We start from the raw sequence: 17,824 nt of genomic DNA, 5'->3' as shown, positions 1-17,824 counted from the left end.
GGGGGGGGGTGGGTGATGGGTATTGAGGAGGGCACCTTTTGGGATGAGCACTGGGTGTTGTATGGAAACCAGTTTGACAATAAATTTCATATATTAAAAAAAAAAAAAATAAAAAAAATAAAAAAAATAAAAATAAAAACATAATTAAAGAGAATTAAAATTAAAAAAAAATAAAATAAAATTGCCTAGTATAAAAAGGGTAAGAATGTAGCTGTAAATATCTGAAAACACTACTGCATTTCCCTTTTTAATTTTTTTTTAAGTTTATTTATTTATTTTGAGAGACAGAGAGAGCAAGCAGAGGAGGGGCCGAGAGAGAGAGAGAGAAAGGGAGAGAGGGAGAGAGAGGGGGAGAGAATGGGAGGGGGGGGGAGAGAGAGAGAGAGAGAGAGAGAGAGAGAGAGAATCCCAAGCAAGCTCCACACTGCTTGAAGTGTGTGAAGCGTGAAGCCTGATGCGGGGCCTGAAAGCGTGAGCTGTGAGATCATGACCTGAGCCCAAACCAAGAGTTGGACGCTCAATTGACTGAGCCACCCAGGCACACCTCGAATAACCAGGCGCCCAGGTTATTTTATTAGAAAAGATACATTAATCAGAAACATCACAGAATGAGGAGAAAGATTTTTATAGTAACTCATACAACCAAACATAAACGTTTATTTCCTACTTATTCTCTATTTTAGCACCTACCAATAAGGTAAATGTCTTTAATATGTCCAATAAAATATTCCTTTATGTTCCTGAAATTCATTTGGAATGAAAAAATATTCAAACACATCAAATTCAAACATACTAGGTAATAGTTTAAATGGCTTTCTAAGATAAAAATTTTAACTTACCTTCTGTTCCAGTTCATTTTTTCGGTAGTTAATAGTAATGGAGTAGTAGTGTCTGTTTAGTCCGTGAATTAACGCCTATGTATATAAATTATTAGAAAAGGACAAATTAATATTTTGCATGTAAAAGTTCAAAACTGCTGACATATCCTGTAAATAGTATCTTTACCATCTTCTAAAAAAAGTCTTTTAACCTAAATAAATGAAAATGTATTTTTTTTTTCAGCTATAAGTTTAGAAGGTTTAGAAGTACAGGTCACACATTCTTCAAAATATCATACACAGCAGCACAAATTCAACAGTTTCAGTAGCCTTGCTCAGAGTCAGAGACAGGGTCTGACCTCACTGTAATTTAAGTTACAAACTAACTATTCATAATCTATAAATAATACTTAATTTGTTAAGTCTGATTTTATGATATCTAGGGGCTCTTTGTTATTTCAAAAGAAAAGCCTAAAATTTAGTCATAATAATACACTTATCTTTTCACACACAACATTAATCTGGGGTTTCCCTGTTTCTTGGTTCAGTTCTACAGAGTCATATATAGAATCAAATAATTGTGTCTACACGTCTCCAAATTAACAAAGTCCATTTCTTACCTCATGATCTTAACCAGTGAGAGCAATCTCACTAACCAGAATTTTTTCCACTGCACTTGTCTTCTAAGACAAACAGGAAGGTCATAATAAAAATTTAAGCTAATGACATGGCTTTATTAAGAAACAATGAAATCTGTCTGTGATGAAATCCACGTGCAACTGCTCAAATAATGGAACGCTAGCAACAGACGTTCAAATGGGGTTCAGAATGGTACTCTGGGAGACTATCTGCCTAGTAAGACATTAAAGTACAGAAATACACCTTGGATTTATGTTCAACAAGTATAAAAACAAAAAGCGTTCGGGGCGTAACTCAAATATAAAGCTAAAGCTGACCAAAACCACCACCACACTCTCTAATTGTTGGAATTTTACAGTTAAGGTCTTAAGGTATTGAGGTAGAGGAGGAAGGGGTAGAAGGGAAACATTTAATGAATACTCAGCCTCTGTCTTGCACATTAAGTCTTCTATTCTTCACAACAACCCAGTAAGGTAGACTGGTTCTATTTGTATTTTGACAGATGAAGAAAATATAACACAATTCTTAATCTGTACCAGTTTTATATCAAGGCAAAGATGGGATTTGAACCTGAGTATTTCTGGCTCCAAAGCCCATGTTTTTTCTACCATACTATGCCACAACGTATCTTAGGAAATTCTTGGATTCATAAGTCTTTACACTTTAAAGGACCAGGATAAAAACAAAGCATAGTCAGTCTTATTTTAAAACTTTGCTACTAGCAAAAATCATTCCACCAAGTACTAAAACATTTTAATATGTACTATAACAATCCATTCTTATCCTAACATCTGCTGTAATAAAATGGTTGATGTGCAAAATTAAAGTACTAAATGTATCTATTAAATCCTTATTCATCTCAATAATCATCAGTAGTGAGTCAAATTTCAGTGCTCACAAATGCTGTGCTATGCAGATCAAAAAGTGGAATTAGGGGCGCCTGGGTGGCTCAGTCGGTTAAGCCTCCGACTTCAGCTCAGGTCATGATCTCGCGGTCTGTGAGTTCGAGCCCCGCACCGGGCTCTGTGCTGACCGCTCAGAGCCTGGAACCTGTTTCGGATTCTGTGTCTCCCTCTCTCTCTGACCCTCCCCCATTCATGCTCTGTCTCTGTCTCAAAAATAAATAAACGTTAAAAAAAAATTAAAAAAAAAAGTGGAATTAATCAGGGCCTCCCTTAATATGTACTAGTATTTGTGTATATTAGGAAGTGTATCCTCTGGGTAGAAGAATCAGAAAAAGGTACTAGTCCTTCCCGTGGATAAAGCCCAAGTGGAGAGTGGAACTTAACACTAGATTTCAGTTGCCAATTGTCCCCTCATTGAAGTGCCTTTGTACAATGCCCTAACTACATACTTCTACATAGCAGGTATAAAGCTAGTAACACCTATAGCCAATAAACGCAAAAATCAGCCAGTGTGCCCACAGTCTACATTTTGGAGGGTAATTATACTGCTAAAATATACAGTTTGGGATTTGAAGGCACTACCTACTTTTCACTTAACATTATTTAGGTAAAAGAGGTAAAACTAACACAGCATGAAAGAGTAGTAGTTATCATAATAAAAAATATTTAAGCTTAAATAAAATGATATCCCCAAGCAGTCTTCCAGTTTCACTTACTCACTGCGTAAGTGAGCACTGTGTAACACCAGCACATTCCAAATCACAATAATTCGGCCAGGTACAGTCCTCCTTCCACATAAGCCCCCCAAACTCAGCCTCAGTGAATATTAAATTCTCTCAAATTAACCAATTTAGGGGCGCCTGGGTGGGTCAGTCGGTTAAGCGTCCGACTTCAGCTCAGGTCACAATCTCGCGGTCCATGAGTTCAAGCCCTGCGTCGGGCTCTGGGCTGATGGCTCAGAGCCTGGAGCCTGCTTCCGATTCTGTGTCTCCCTCTCTCTCTGCCCCTCCCCCGTTCATGCTCTGTCTCTCTCTGTCTCAAAAATAAATAAACATTAAAAAAAAAAATTAACCAATTTAGTTGACAAGTTGAGGCAGCATATACCAAACATAAGATTAGTTTTATCAAGAGGGAGAACTAACCATTTGGAAGGGTCAAATTACAAATTAAACAGAATACACAAAAAAGGCCACAGTATGTCAGAGAGATAAAGAAGAAAGTTATACAGCTAGGAAAGTTCCTAAAACATCACTACATAACTTTTTGATTTACACTTAACAAACATATGATGGACTTAGGAAAATTTAGGAAAATCTTCATTAAAACAGGGTTCATTCCCAAAGCTCATTCATTAATTGGCTACTTAAAATCTGCAACAGTTTTGGGGCATCTGGGTGGCTCAGTCAGTTGAACATCCGACTTCAGCTCAGGTCATGATCTCATGGTTTGTGAGTATGAGCCCCACGTCGGGCTCTGTGCTGGCAGCTCAGAGCCTGGAGTCTGCTTCCGATTCTGTGTCTCCCTCTCTCGCTGTCCCTCTCCCCCTCATGCTCTCTTTCTCTCAAAAATAAATAAACATTAAAAATTTTTTTTCTTTTAAATCTGTAGCAGTTTCTCAGAGAAGCACTGTTATAAAAGTCTGATTCTATTCTATAATATTGTATACCATGGGCTAAATAAGCTTTCAGTGGCTGGCCTGGGAAACCAGCCACCTTTTACAACACTGTTTCTATGATAGTATGTTTTGGATTTACTAACAGCATTTAGCTTATTTATGTGCTTCCAGTATATCCTGATCCTGGTTTTCTATGCTCAAATCCTGTAACCTTTCAAGAAGAAAATTCTGCCTAGGTTGGTACTCATTATCAGAGTAAGGTGCTATCTGTTCTAGATTAAGAATGGTTTGGAGGACCATAGACAAAGGGGAGTTTTGAGATAGGCTGATTAACTTCCAGGTTACTTCTATGCTGTTTTAGTTCATCTTTAGAGTAGAGCTTCATAATTTTATTGGCATGACAAATTCAAAACAAGTATACAAGTAATCATTATAGTGAAATAAACTTCAAAATCAATCACCATTTGAGTTATTCAAATATTTATTCAAATTCTGCTAACTACCTTTTTGTACCTTTTAAATTTTGAACTGTATAAATATATTATCTGTGCTAAAATTCATTATGTAATTAAATTCCAAGTGCAGTATAAAGAACCAGGAGCACAGGTTATAAATATCAGTTCCTACGTTAATTCACTATGAAACCTGGGCAAATTTTGAACTTTCTGGGCCTCAATGGTTCCTTCCAGGGCAATAGTTTTATAACTCCTCAAAAAAAAAAAAAAAAGGTTTTCAAACAGCTTAAAACTCTGTTAGACAATGCAATTGTATTCAGGGCTACACTTAGAGGCTCAAGGTCCTTGCACAATGCATCTGTGCATCAAAAGTTACCAAATTTCCATGCAGTTCACAACCCAAGCTTCACTTATACTATGGTTCTCAAAGATTTGAAATGCTCTTAACAGTTTAAGTGGAATATAGTTTAAAATTTTTAGTTACTAAAATAAAATGCTTGTTAACTCTCAATCCTATTACCTTTGACAATAATGGTCAAATATTCCAAGGACAAAATAATACAAAGTCTCATATATTAAAACAAAAGTCCAAAGGGTGGGCACTATACTTCTGCCTATCAGGATTAAAATGGCTTCCCTTATTTAAAACATGGAAGTTAACATAAACTTTGTCTATTAGCTTTGTTTTATGGTACCTATTTCAACCCTGTTTTAGTGTTTTAAAAATAATGTTTTCTTTAAATAATAAACGTTTCACAGTAGTAAGTTTAGGAACCACGGAAAAGGAAAAACAGGAAAAAAATTCCATAATGCCACCACCAAAAGTAATCAATGCTAATATCTTGGTATAGATACATAGGCACAGTTTATAAAATATGGATTTGCTAAGAGAACCTTTATGTCCTATTTTATAACCTTTTTCTTAACATATTTTGAATTTTCCTCAAATTATTAAACAGTAATCTATAAAATAATCATAATTTTCCCCACTACTGTAAGTATAACAGAAAAAAAAAATCAATGTTAGAGAAGCATTAGTAACCACCAGCATAAGTGGTTTCTATCCCCAGTTACAAAGAAGTTGGTTTAGGAGGAAGGCCCCTCTTAACACGAACTAATTTTCCTTCAAAAAAAAGCCTTTTGGAAAGGCTCCTGATCCCCAAGTCAAAGATTCTGCTAACATATATTAAAAGTCCATTATAAATATTACCATTCATTTCAGATTCTTCTGGATTGCTTTCTTTCTAGCTTGTCTTAGAAAACTAAGAAATAGTTTTGTCTATGGCCATACCACCCTGAACGCGCCCGATCTCGTCTGATCTCGGAAGCTAAGCAGAGTTGGGCCTGGTTAGTACTTGGATGGGAGAAATAGTTTTAAGGTGTGGCTTTGTTCTGTCACTTGTTGGCTTAATCCCATTTGAGTGTTTTAGTACTGAAATTGTCCTAAAACTATTAAGCACTCAGATAGATGACATTCTGATGGGCGCTATTTAAACTGTGAAATAAATATATTTACAGATTTTAATTACAAGGCAAAACAAACTAAAATGAAAGGAAAAACAATGATGTTGCAGCTATTATATACACAGGTCTTTCTACTTGGGTTTGGAACTTGCTTTATTTATAAGGTCTACCTTAAATGACAGACGGTAAGGAAGCACCGAAAAATAAAAACTGGACTGCTGTAGAAAAAAACAGATTTGGGGCGCCTGGGTGGCGCAGTCGGTTAAGCGTCCGACTTCAGCCAGGTCACGATCTCGCGGTCCGTGAGTTCGAGCCCCGCGTCAGGCTCTGGGCTGATGGCTCAGAGCCTGGAGCCTGTTTCCGATTCTGTGTCTCCCTCTCTCTCTGCCCCTCCCCCGTTCATGCTCTGTCAGTGTAAGCTGCCTCATTTAACATTTTCTGGTGCCACATTAAAAAGGAATGGGTGAAATTAAAAAAAAAAAAAAAAAGAAAAAAACAGATTTTAATATTCATTTTACTCAATTTATAAAGTTAAAAAGCAGTGTTTACATTTAAGACATGAAATTGGCAACAGGTGGCTGTTGACTTGCAATTAGTAAAAACTTCTGGCAGAAATATACCATGTAGTAATCACAATGATCTTGGATTGTGAGATGCTACTTAACCTTTTGCAAAAAAATAATGAAGCAGTATGATACTATGGGGGTTTATAAGAAAGGTCATTATCACAGGCTAAACAGGTCCAATAATATATTCTCCTGGAACATACAAGCATGGGCTTGTCTGTACCCAATCAAAAACACTGGTAGCTTATTTCATACTCATTAAACTCTGCAGTTTTCCCTGACTTGTAAAAAAATTTTATGCAAAAGCAACACACCTCAATTCTTTGAAACAAAACATTTCACTTCGGAAAATTTCAGATGAGCGACTGCTACAAAAGTAAGCATCTAAAGGTATAAAGTTATCAGAGTGTAACCCAGGCTTAACCATGGTTAACTATCAAAGCCACAACTCCCCAAAGACAATCATATGACAGAGCAAGGTTTCAGAAGGCAAGAAGTAATAGCTACTATAATGTCTTTGTCCTATGTGTTCTATTAAACCAAACTGGTATTTCTGTCCATTTAATTAATCTTCAGAGAAGCAATTAACTATATAGACACAGTTTGTGGTGCATTTAAAAACACATTTAAAATAATCTTTGCAAACAATAAAGATTTGTGTAAAAACAATGAGACACGTGAATGATACACAGAAAACATTAATCACTCAAGAGGATATTAAATGCCCACATAACTGTGAGAACGACGGTTGACATTATTAGAACAAGACATAAATGAATCAAAAGTAATACACAGATATGTTTTGTAGAATTTGTTTTAAATGTGGAGAGTAAACAAAGAAAAGGTAGAAAACTTTAAGTACCATTTAGGAATTCTGTCTCAAGGTGTATCAATTTTCCCATTTTTAATGCTATGAGAAATGTCTACTAACCAATCAATAGTGATACCTAACGCAGTCTACCTGAAACTTGTGTTGGTCCTTGACTACAATGTTAACCATGCAAAGCCATAAGGTACTCTCAAGATAAAGGCTCCCCTATGCTCCCAAAAAGGGTATCCTCAAACTATGTTAGGAAAGTTTAAAGACTCCACAAAAAATGGACTCATAAATGAGCAAATCTAACTTTTGCAACAGAATTTCCATAATCATCTTCTGAAGCACAAGAAAAACTAATTGCAAACAAATTAAAATGCTAAGTATCAGATTTTAATATGACCATTTATAATAGGCTTTTAAAATGTAAAACAGAGTTTTAACACATTATCAAATACAGGCATTACCTGGATAGATGGCTTGTTTAAATGACCCAGATTTGAGGTTGTTTGTCTTGGTTCATGTCCTAAGACCATCATATTAGCATTGATCAATCTGAAGGCATCGATAACAACCTGTAAAAATAAGGTGTCCGGTCAATTCTTTTTTAAAAAGCAAGTGATGATGCCAAGCAACAGTGGACAAGGCATGATCAACTTGCATCTGTTTCTGGCCTATTTCCAGAAAATCATTTAATTATAATATTAATAAAAAAGAACCTCCTGCTGACTGTGCCATCAGCACACCACCCTCTATCTTGTAATGTAAGGTGACACCAATTATTGCAATTTTCATGAAGCAGTAAAGAAAAACATTAACTTTGCATCTTTAGTATTGAAATACATCATTACTAAACTTACACAACCAAACAGCCTTCACTGGTGTGCATGTTTGTCACCTAAATTTTACCTAATCAAAATGAATGACAAAGAGAAACTAAAACTGAAAGTGAGCACAAGCTAAGGGACCACATGTAAAGCCCAGCCCTGTCACATCAATTATACTACCACAGTACTTGAAATGACAACAAAATTACAGCCAGCAAGGCACTTGCTCCACGTATTCTCTTCTAGTCAGATACCTTTTACTTCTTGTGACTATAAAAGACTTTATACCTTGTCTGAAGGCCTTAAATATCCAAGCCACTGTCAAGAATAGGAGGCAAATACGAAAAAACCAAGGTCATCTGTGCTTTAAGCCAGGAACATGGTATAGAATGATATGGCCCTAAGTTCATAGTACAGAAATAACAGTAGGTATCATCTTTTTCTAAGTGTATTCAATATTTCCATAAAAAAAGAGTACATAGTCTTACACGATACAGTATTATCTGTTCTTTTATATTAAGAAATTTAACAACCATCACATAGTATCCTAACATTTTTTTTTTTTCTGTTCATTGTCATGGATTTGATAGAACTCGTTTAAGTTTTATGTAAAGCACTGGGACTTAAGACAGATACTTCTTTCTGGGAATTTAAATCAATTACCTAGATAATAAACTCAATACTGCTGTCACATAAAAAAAATTTTAAGCAAGATAATGTATTTTTCTATATTTGCCTTAAAGGTGCTTTAACTGAGATTTATTAATGTTATAAAAGCAGCCATCAACTAGACTGTTTCCCATCTGTATTAGTTTGAGTATAGTTGAGTAAGTTTAGTTGAGTAAGAGGTAGAAAATAAAATTTATTTTTAAGTTAAGCCACATGAAATCTAATCACATCTGAAAAATCTGTTCAGAGTTATGTATGCACGCTGTACACTAAAGAACAAAATCTAAAGAAAGAAAAAGAAAATCACCCTTTCTAAAAGGCTACCATGAAGGGTCAACAAACAGTATCAAAGAATACAAACTTAGACCGAAGCATTACAAGAAGTATCCACTCCAGCAGGCCAAAAAAAAAAAAAAAAAAAATCAACTTTGAATTTTGCTTTTATTTCTAACAGTCTGAATTTCCCCAAAGAGTCCTCCTGCCTCAAAATAAAACCAAGTATCCCCAGAACATACATGATTTAATAGTTTTGGAAACTTTTTTCTTTCCTCTACAATAACTGAAATTCAGACTCAACTTTCACATTTATATATAAATTAATATGGCCTAGGTTTATACCTCCTGCTTATACTTAAAATTTTTTAATCATTTATTTTCATATAGCAATAATAAAAATAGGTACTAATATCAGGCATGCTTTAGTAAAACATCATAAATAATTTCAATCACTTGTTTAAAAAACAAAGAAGTAAAATTTTCTACTAAAAAACACATAAGGTAAAATTAAAATGTAAGCAAAAGGAGAAAAATGACCATTTTAATAGACAGATGTACTTAAATAAATGCAGGATTAAGAACTTCCACCATTTAAGTGTTGTGGTAAACTTAAGAGCAAAGCATCATCTTGGCCCAACTGTTCTTAGAAACCTTTGATTCCATTTTAAAATTTTAGTAAAATCATTTGTAGGAAAAAAACAATCCTACAGAACTATGAAAATTCCATCATATATCACAATAAAAGGTCTATGTATTTTTTTTATACTGAACACTTTTAAACAAACAGCAGGCAGCTATTTTACATGCAAAAATCTCTGTAATATTTCTCTGGAATATTATAAGCAGGTGTGAAACTTCATAAAAAGGAAATGAAAATACCAGCTAAGTAGGTATTATGATCAGTTAGAAACAAATCTAAAATAGAAAAAATTAAATTATATTAAATAAAACATTTTAAAGGTGATACACTGCTCAATAAATGATGGCCTGTGTGAAATTACATGCTTAGATTGACAATTCCTGAACAGCAATATGATAGCCAATAGAAAATAATACTTTAACTACACCAAGATTAAAGGAATTTGCTGCCATCGCTATAGCAACTGTCTTAAGGAAACTAACATGTTCAACAACCTGCAGACCAAAATTAGATTTAGTACGCAATAAAAATATAAATATGGCAATATAGTCTACATTTTAATTTCTGTACAATTTTATAATTGCCTTCTGCGCTGTGAGAATAAGTGGGTTTCTCCTTTAGAGCAACCTATCAAAATAGACTCATTAATGTCCAGTGCACTAATGAGCAATGGGTGAAGAAGGTGTTAATTATGCCACAGTAAGATTCAAGAAAAAGCCCTGGTGAGCACTTGGAGGTGTGTATAAGCTGAAGGCATTTCTCCATGTTTATGTATTTACAGCATGATGCAACACAATGACAGCAAAGTGGTCACTCCATGGATAAGAACGGTATCTTAGATACAATATACTGCACAAAGAACCCCCAAAGATTAATTAAGGTTTGGGGGAGGGGACAAGGGAAAGAATCCATTTTTGGAGCTGTATGAATTTTCTAAACAGTTTGTTTTAAAATATACATACATTAAACCAGTTCAGTTTATATCTTACAAATCCAAATAGTAATTTAGCCAAAACTCTTTGCATAAAAACTACCTCATTAATACGTACTAACAAAAACTTCCAAACTAAACTATAAAGAATATTTTCAGGAATACGATGCTAGACTTTTATAATTCCTTCCCATGCTGAAATCCTATATACCACATTGAATCTATCCACCAGCCTGACCATTTAATTTTTTCTGGTACAAGTGCCTTGAGACTTTTCAGAGGTCACTGCAACAGTAGACAGCTTATAACAAAACCATTAGCAGTTTGGCTAGCTTAGGGAAACCTCTTACTTTCCTTTTTTGTTTATTATCACTGCATGAATCTGCAGCATATGATAGTTTATAATTTCTCAGGCTTGTTAAATTCATGTTAAAGGTCTGTTTTCTTGTTGAATAAATTTTGTTCATATAATGCTGCCTATTTCATACACTCAGTCTTTAATAGCACCTTTGGTCTATGCGCAACTCACAGATCAAAACAGAGGACTAAAATAGGGGTTGATGATGCTATTTACATGTGTGATTCCTGCTGTCTTCTTGTTAGTAGCTTTAATATAATAGAAGACCTTGTCTGTTTTGTAATTAACACATCTTTACTGGAGAGATATTTGGAAGTGATTGCTGTGAATATACTGGTTAGTAAAATAAACACAATCACACACCACTTTCTGTTATCAGACAAATTTGTGAATTGTACACATTATACTCCAGATCAACAAACTGTGATATAACAGCCAAGTAGAAGACACATATTTATATAACCCTTTATTTTTCTGAAAATATGTATTCACTCTGACCTTGCAAATATAATTAGCTTGTGGGATGTGCAGATTTCAGTACCATGGTTGCTTTACTAATTGCAACTCTTGGAAATAGATACTAAATATTTGGAAGCTGCCAATACAAAATAAAAACTGCATCTTTTTTGTACATCTGTCTTAGCTTATAAAAGCAAAATAGTTTTAAAAACAATACTGTGTTCCATATTTATTCCAAGCACACCCAAGGGTCAAGGACCTATCACTTCATTTTAATAACGAATCTGGTTTACGACTCAAAACTGTAATTATTTCCAAATTCAGCTTAATCCATAATTTTTTGGCTTCTTTCATAAGTATAGTACAGTTTATCCAATATGCTATTTATTTTCAAATTCATATTTTCATATCAACTGCTAGGTCACTGAGAGACTAAATTTCTAAAGCATCAACCTATGTAAACCCAATGTTTACTTTCAAAGGAGGCTCTCTTCTTAAGCAAAGCTCTTAAAATTAGTTTAATACAAAGGTTTCTGAAAGAAAGATGCATAAGCACTTTTGGCAGTAGTTACTAGAATTATAATCTCTACGTCTCCGTGTCTCTCTTATAACAGTAGCTGCCTTTGGCATTTCCAATTGCATTTATATTGAAGTCAATGACTATGGAAAGTGTTTACATAAAAATAAACAGAAGCAGATTTTTTTTAAGGCTTGAAAGAAAACTTTTAAGACCTCAAAATCAATGTCAAATGTCAAAAAAAAGAAAAAAGGTTGTAATTCAGTTACCTATTACGTTACATACTTAAAAGTACATACACCTACTACTGTATCTAATGACTATAAAAATGCTAGTGTAGCAGCACTCCATATCAAATACTCTTTATCACCTAGAAATGACCTGTTATCAACTGCTTAGGTTGTCTCTAGATTCTTTAAAAATTAAGGGTGCATGTGACCTGGGAGTACTGCTGGGGTTTGTGACCCTTTCGTTATTTCTGCTGCCATGCACTGCCAGACATCTATAAGAGAAAAACATCTTCTGTCTCTTGTAAGCCCACAGCATAAAAAATTCAAAGAAATCTTACTTTTTATGCCATTTCCAATGAAAAGCACTAAGAACTAAAACTGACTCATGCCAAATGCATATCACTGAATTGCTGTGATTTCTTAGTCTCAAGTTTGCAACACGGAAATTATTTATAAAATGTCAATTTTAGCTCTGGAAAAGAAATTCCTATGTGTATGTACATTTTCTTTCTTCATCCTTGGAGAACTGCTTACTGTAGCTAGAGATCTGTAGTACAACTTCAATATACTGGGAGAAAAGGGGGATGGGGTGGAACTAGCATAATGTATTTTTTTTGACAAGTGAAGACATGCATCAAAAAATGCAAACAGTAAGTTCAGCAGGATTTTTTCTGGTATGCACGTAGTCGGTCTGGTATAGGTACCTAAACGCTTGAGACACAGGAGTCAGAATCCTGCCTAAGTTACAATTGTGGTTCTTCAATGGCTAGCTCAGCGATCCAGGGTAAGTTATTTACGCTCTCAATGTCTCCATTTGCTCATGAACGACACCTCACAGAGTTGGTGATAAGATCAAATAAAACGTATGTGTACTTGCCACTGTAGTTCTTAGTGTTATTAACTGTGGCAGTCACAGAGTAGCCAGCTCAGACCTCCTTTCAGACAGAACCTGCTTCAGAGAGCATCGCTGACTCACCACCTCCACATGCTACACCTTTGGATCTTCTGGGAGTTCACCCTAGGTCATGTTTTCCTTGGGCTACTCCCAGCCAATGCATGAGTACCGTGGCGGTACTAGAACCTAGGATTACTCTAAAGGCAATTTTATCTCAAGGACTCCCCATCAGTCTGGCTGAAACTTTCTCAGAAACATGTTGTAGTCTGGTATTTTTCCTACCCAATTCTACCTTTCCTTTTTCCTTCTACAGGGTCAGACCTGTACTGCTGTCTGAAGGGTCTCCCCTTTATCCATCACAGGTGCTTACCATAATAAATCTCTTGCACAACTAATCCCATTTTGGTACCTGCTTCTTGGAACACCCAAACTGACCTGGTAAACAAGGTAGAATACTGCTACTACAACAGTGTTAAAGTTAGAAAAAAGCTACTCCAAAACCAAATCAGAATTATAAATTTGGCATCCGCAGGCACTTGACATATGAAAACATCAACAGAAAATGAGGGAGAAATATTGAAAAAAAAATTGACTGTTTATTATTTATTTTTGAGAGAGAGAAAGGGAGGGAGGGAAGGAGAGAAAATCTGAAGCAGACTCCAGGCTCTGAGCTGTCAGCACAGAGCCCGATGCAGGGTTCGACCTCATGAACCACAAGATTCATAATCTGAGCCGCAGTCGGATGCTTCACCAACTAAGCCACGCAGGGACCCCAAGGGAGAAACATTTAAAGACCTCTATTTCCTTAGGAAAATTCCTAATTAAAGTTTTTTAAAAAGTATACAGTTATGCTAAATATTATTATCTCTTTTTAAAAATGACAATATGCCTGGAATCTTGACACTTCGGTATAACAGATATTTCTAGATTGTGACAAATAAACACTAAACTTAAAGACTGAACTTCTCAGAGGACTATTAATGATACAAGAGACTATCATCTCTGGGTCACTGGTCTGATATCAACTCAGAGTACCAATTCTATCTGGTGGCTACTCACCCACAGTCTATATTAAATGAACAAGTGACTTCAGATTCCTTTCTGGTATCTGAAACTAAAGCAAACTAAAGCAAACTAACAAACTAAAGCAATATAGTCAATATGCTTCTTGACAGTTCCACAAAAAGGAGAGAAAGAAAAGACTTTAGAGACTAAAGGCTGAAGCTCAACCATGTTAACAAGACAGTAGGGCAGGTGGATACGAGGAATAAAGGACTTACATACATTTCTTGTGCTGTAATATCACCTTCAAAGAAAAATGCAAACATATCCTTCAAACTGCCATCTCTCAATAGGAAAGGTCATTTTTGTAAGAAAAATATGTAATGGTTAATACTTTGTTGTGTATCATTTTCGTATTTTTATTGAGCTTATTAATTAAATACTGTATAGAAATTATCTTGTTTAAATCTCTCAACAACCAAGAGGTAAGTATTAATATTCTCAATTTATGGATGAGAAAATGGGGGCTCAGAGAACTTGGATAAATTAAATGAGGTGACACAACCAGCAAGTGATACCACTATGATCTGCACATACACAACACGCAAAAGTCAGTACTCTTCACCACGAAGCTATTTGATATAACACTTTCTCCTATCACAAAACAAGAAAAGACTACTCTGAGATCAGTTACGACAGCAGCTTTGTGTGCTACTCACCATCAAATAAATATCCATTCCCCAGAAGAGTACCTGGCATACATAATATGGTATAGAATAAACACCTATTAAAACCAAGAGCTCCAAGGAAAGCATTTTATATAAAGTTTTATCATTCATGTTCATTCTTCCTCAAAAAAGGGTCATTATCTATAAATATCTAATCACTATCTTTACAAAATATATACTTCCCACCTCCTATCACTGATCAGTTTTGAAATTCATAAAGTACTCTTCCATGACATACTGAACCAAAAAACCCAAACATCACCAAGTACTGACCTACGTTTGGAATAAAAACTGCATACAGTAAAGCAATTTGGAATGTAAGAATTGGCACTGGGCATCTATTAATTAGCTTCCTAGTCATCTAAGAATAATCATTCAGGAATCAATTATGACCTACAAAAGTATCTACCCCCAATGATAAGAACATACTAAATCTATTAAAACTAAGTCCCGGGTACAGAAACATCCTCACAATTAACAAGGGCTAATGTCAAATCATTTCAGTATGATCTTAAACAATTACTATATATATGGGTTATGGAAAAGCTTCCCCTACAAAGTTATGATTTCCATTTGCTGGCACAATACTGGAATTAATAACGGGATAGATCTTGTTCTTCTCTATGTCTCCAGTGTATGCCTGGGACACAGTAGTGATCAGGAAGTACCTGTTAAATCAATGACCAAGGATCTTTAGAGTGGGGGAAGAAAAGTATTCAAGAATCAAAAGTCAATAAATAATATTCTTACAGATAATGGAAAGAGTTTTAAAGGTTCTCCTATACCTTTACTGAAACAGCTTAATTTGAAGTGGATTTATATCATCCAAAATGCATAATAAGTACTAAACAATAATAAAGTAGGTCAGAGACTACATTATTAATACAGGAACTATAAATTAAAAGAACTATACTAAGAACTGTTAGTTCTATATAAGATTTATGTTTCTTAGAATTTTAAACATAAAATTGCTTTAACATTCGTAGCTGACAATTTCTGATTATATCAGCTAAATAAATATTGTAAACTATTAAGCTTGTCTATCGGGAATACTGTAGGCACATTAGCACCTATAATTTCTTAGGTAGCCTCACAAATTAAATCTGAGAATTTTATAAAACTTCAAATTGATAATAAGAGTGTAAAACAGGAAGCAAACAAAAGATAATATAGTAACTAAACTTGTTCCAAGAGTTGGATGGGTATGCTCACAGAGCTATATTAGGAGTAGAAATAGAATTTTTATGTGTCCTATTTTCTATTTTTCTCTTGCAATCTGGAAAACTAGATGAAGGTGTGTGTGTGTGTGTGTGTGTGTGTGTGTGTGTGTGTGTATACAATCTGAGATTAGGACTATCCAGCCCAAACTGACCCTTATGGGATACCGATGAAAAACAAACAAACAAACAAACAAATAACTTATGAATAACAGGTATTCTGCGTATCTTTCACTATCTTTAGAAGGCAAATAGCATGTTACACATGAACTCTAGCTCTGATTACATTACACAAAGTTCATACTCATCAAGGCTAATATCTATGAACTGGCTCACTGACCTTATCAATCCCACATTTCACTTATTTAATAAATGACTCTGTAACCAATAACATAAAAATTACTAAACCTCATAAAATTAACCAGTTTTTTGTATGCTAAAAGCCAAAACTGGTAATGGCTGGCTGACCACTGACACATTCATTCTTTGATTTTATTTTATAAACATTTATGAAGAAAATGATTTTTTTTTCCAAGACACTACATAAATTCTCAGATCTGAAAACATTTCCCCATTGAAAGAGGCCCCAATCTTGTAGGGAAGATAATACGTAGGCAGATGAACAAAACAATTTTGGGTGCAATACATTAATCACTTGAAAGTTTGACTGCATTTCAAAGGCCAGAATTTTAATGTAATTATTTTTCTCTTCATCCGAATGTCTTAGAGAAATATGTCAGAAAAATAGTAACTGCTCAATAAAAGAATCAGCTGATTAAGTATTCTTAAATTAAGAAATACAAAATACAGGGGAAGTTTCCATTTCTTTTGTAGTCATTGCCTTCATCTTCTTAAAATGAGCAAGTCAGTTAATGTATAGACTTGTTCTTAAAAGATTGTCAGAAATATTCACATTCTATATTTTTAAATATGCTAGTTGTAAATCTCTTTAAAAAGTACCAATTATTTTAACCTTCAGAATATAATGTCACTTACTGCACATCTCCTGTATGGCATGCACACCCTACTCATTACATAGATCATTTCATAATACTATGAGACAGGTACCAAAACCCCTGTTTTATAGATGAGACAACTGAAGTTCTAGATTCGGCAACTTGCTCAAAGTCATACTACAGAGAGGAGATAAAGAGATAAAAATGGGATTCTAATGCAGGCCTGATCCCAAAGCCCATGCTCTTCATTACTCTATGCCCTGCCTTTATGACAATAAGAAGAAAACGCTAAAACAAAACTATTTTTGAGTAGTTTAAAATCTCCACCATCTTAAAACTTCTAATACAAAATTTCTGGATAAGTAAAATATTTGCCCTCCTTACGCTGAAAAAGACAAAACCTTCTAAATCTCTTGAAAATAAAAGGTAAGCTCTTATGTTCATTCCTTAATTCTTTCCTCCAATATTTGCATTTATTCTTCAAAGTCCTATCTTTTTTATAAAATGCTGACTAAAAACAACATCATCAAAAACTGTTCATTTTACATTCTAACGTATCCGTGAAAAAGCATGAACAAAGAGGCTAGGTATACAATCTGGAATAGAACTGTTTCTACATTCTCCTCCAGAAGGTACAAACTTATCTTTTCTGAGTAATGTGCTATCAAGACTCAGTCCAAGCTTCATTTACTTTGTGCAGCCATACCAATTTCTTTCTAATTTAATTTCCATTTACTATGTTTGCTACGCAAGTACTACTTTATTGCATATTGGCACATACAAGGTTCCAAATAAGTATCTGCTGGATTATTTCTCTCTAGCAACCACCTTAATACTTAGTTA

The 17,824-nt window shown here is 34.6% G+C and overlaps 1 protein-coding gene across 1 annotated transcript in view; it reads right to left on the bottom strand.

The window, feature by feature from the left end:
- The window catches only part of PSMD14 (proteasome 26S subunit, non-ATPase 14), a 103,630-nt gene that overhangs the window by 22,477 nt on the left and 63,329 nt on the right, over positions 1-17,824 (bottom strand). Inside the window, exons 8-9 of the mRNA XM_040475183.1 lie at positions 7,744-7,851; positions 840-914 (exon numbers count right to left, since the gene is read on the bottom strand). Coding sequence (XP_040331117.1) covers positions 840-914; positions 7,744-7,851 — 183 coding nt within the window. The remainder of the gene's footprint in view (positions 1-839; positions 915-7,743; positions 7,852-17,824) is intronic.

This window comes from Herpailurus yagouaroundi, unplaced genomic scaffold (genome assembly GCF_014898765.1).
Source record: "Herpailurus yagouaroundi ecotype Mexico unplaced genomic scaffold, PumYag 140, whole genome shotgun sequence".
Lineage (NCBI taxonomy): Eukaryota > Metazoa > Chordata > Mammalia > Carnivora > Felidae > Herpailurus > Herpailurus yagouaroundi.
The sequence above is the reverse complement of the archived record's forward strand: the minus strand, read 5'-3'. Positions and strand labels throughout refer to the sequence as shown.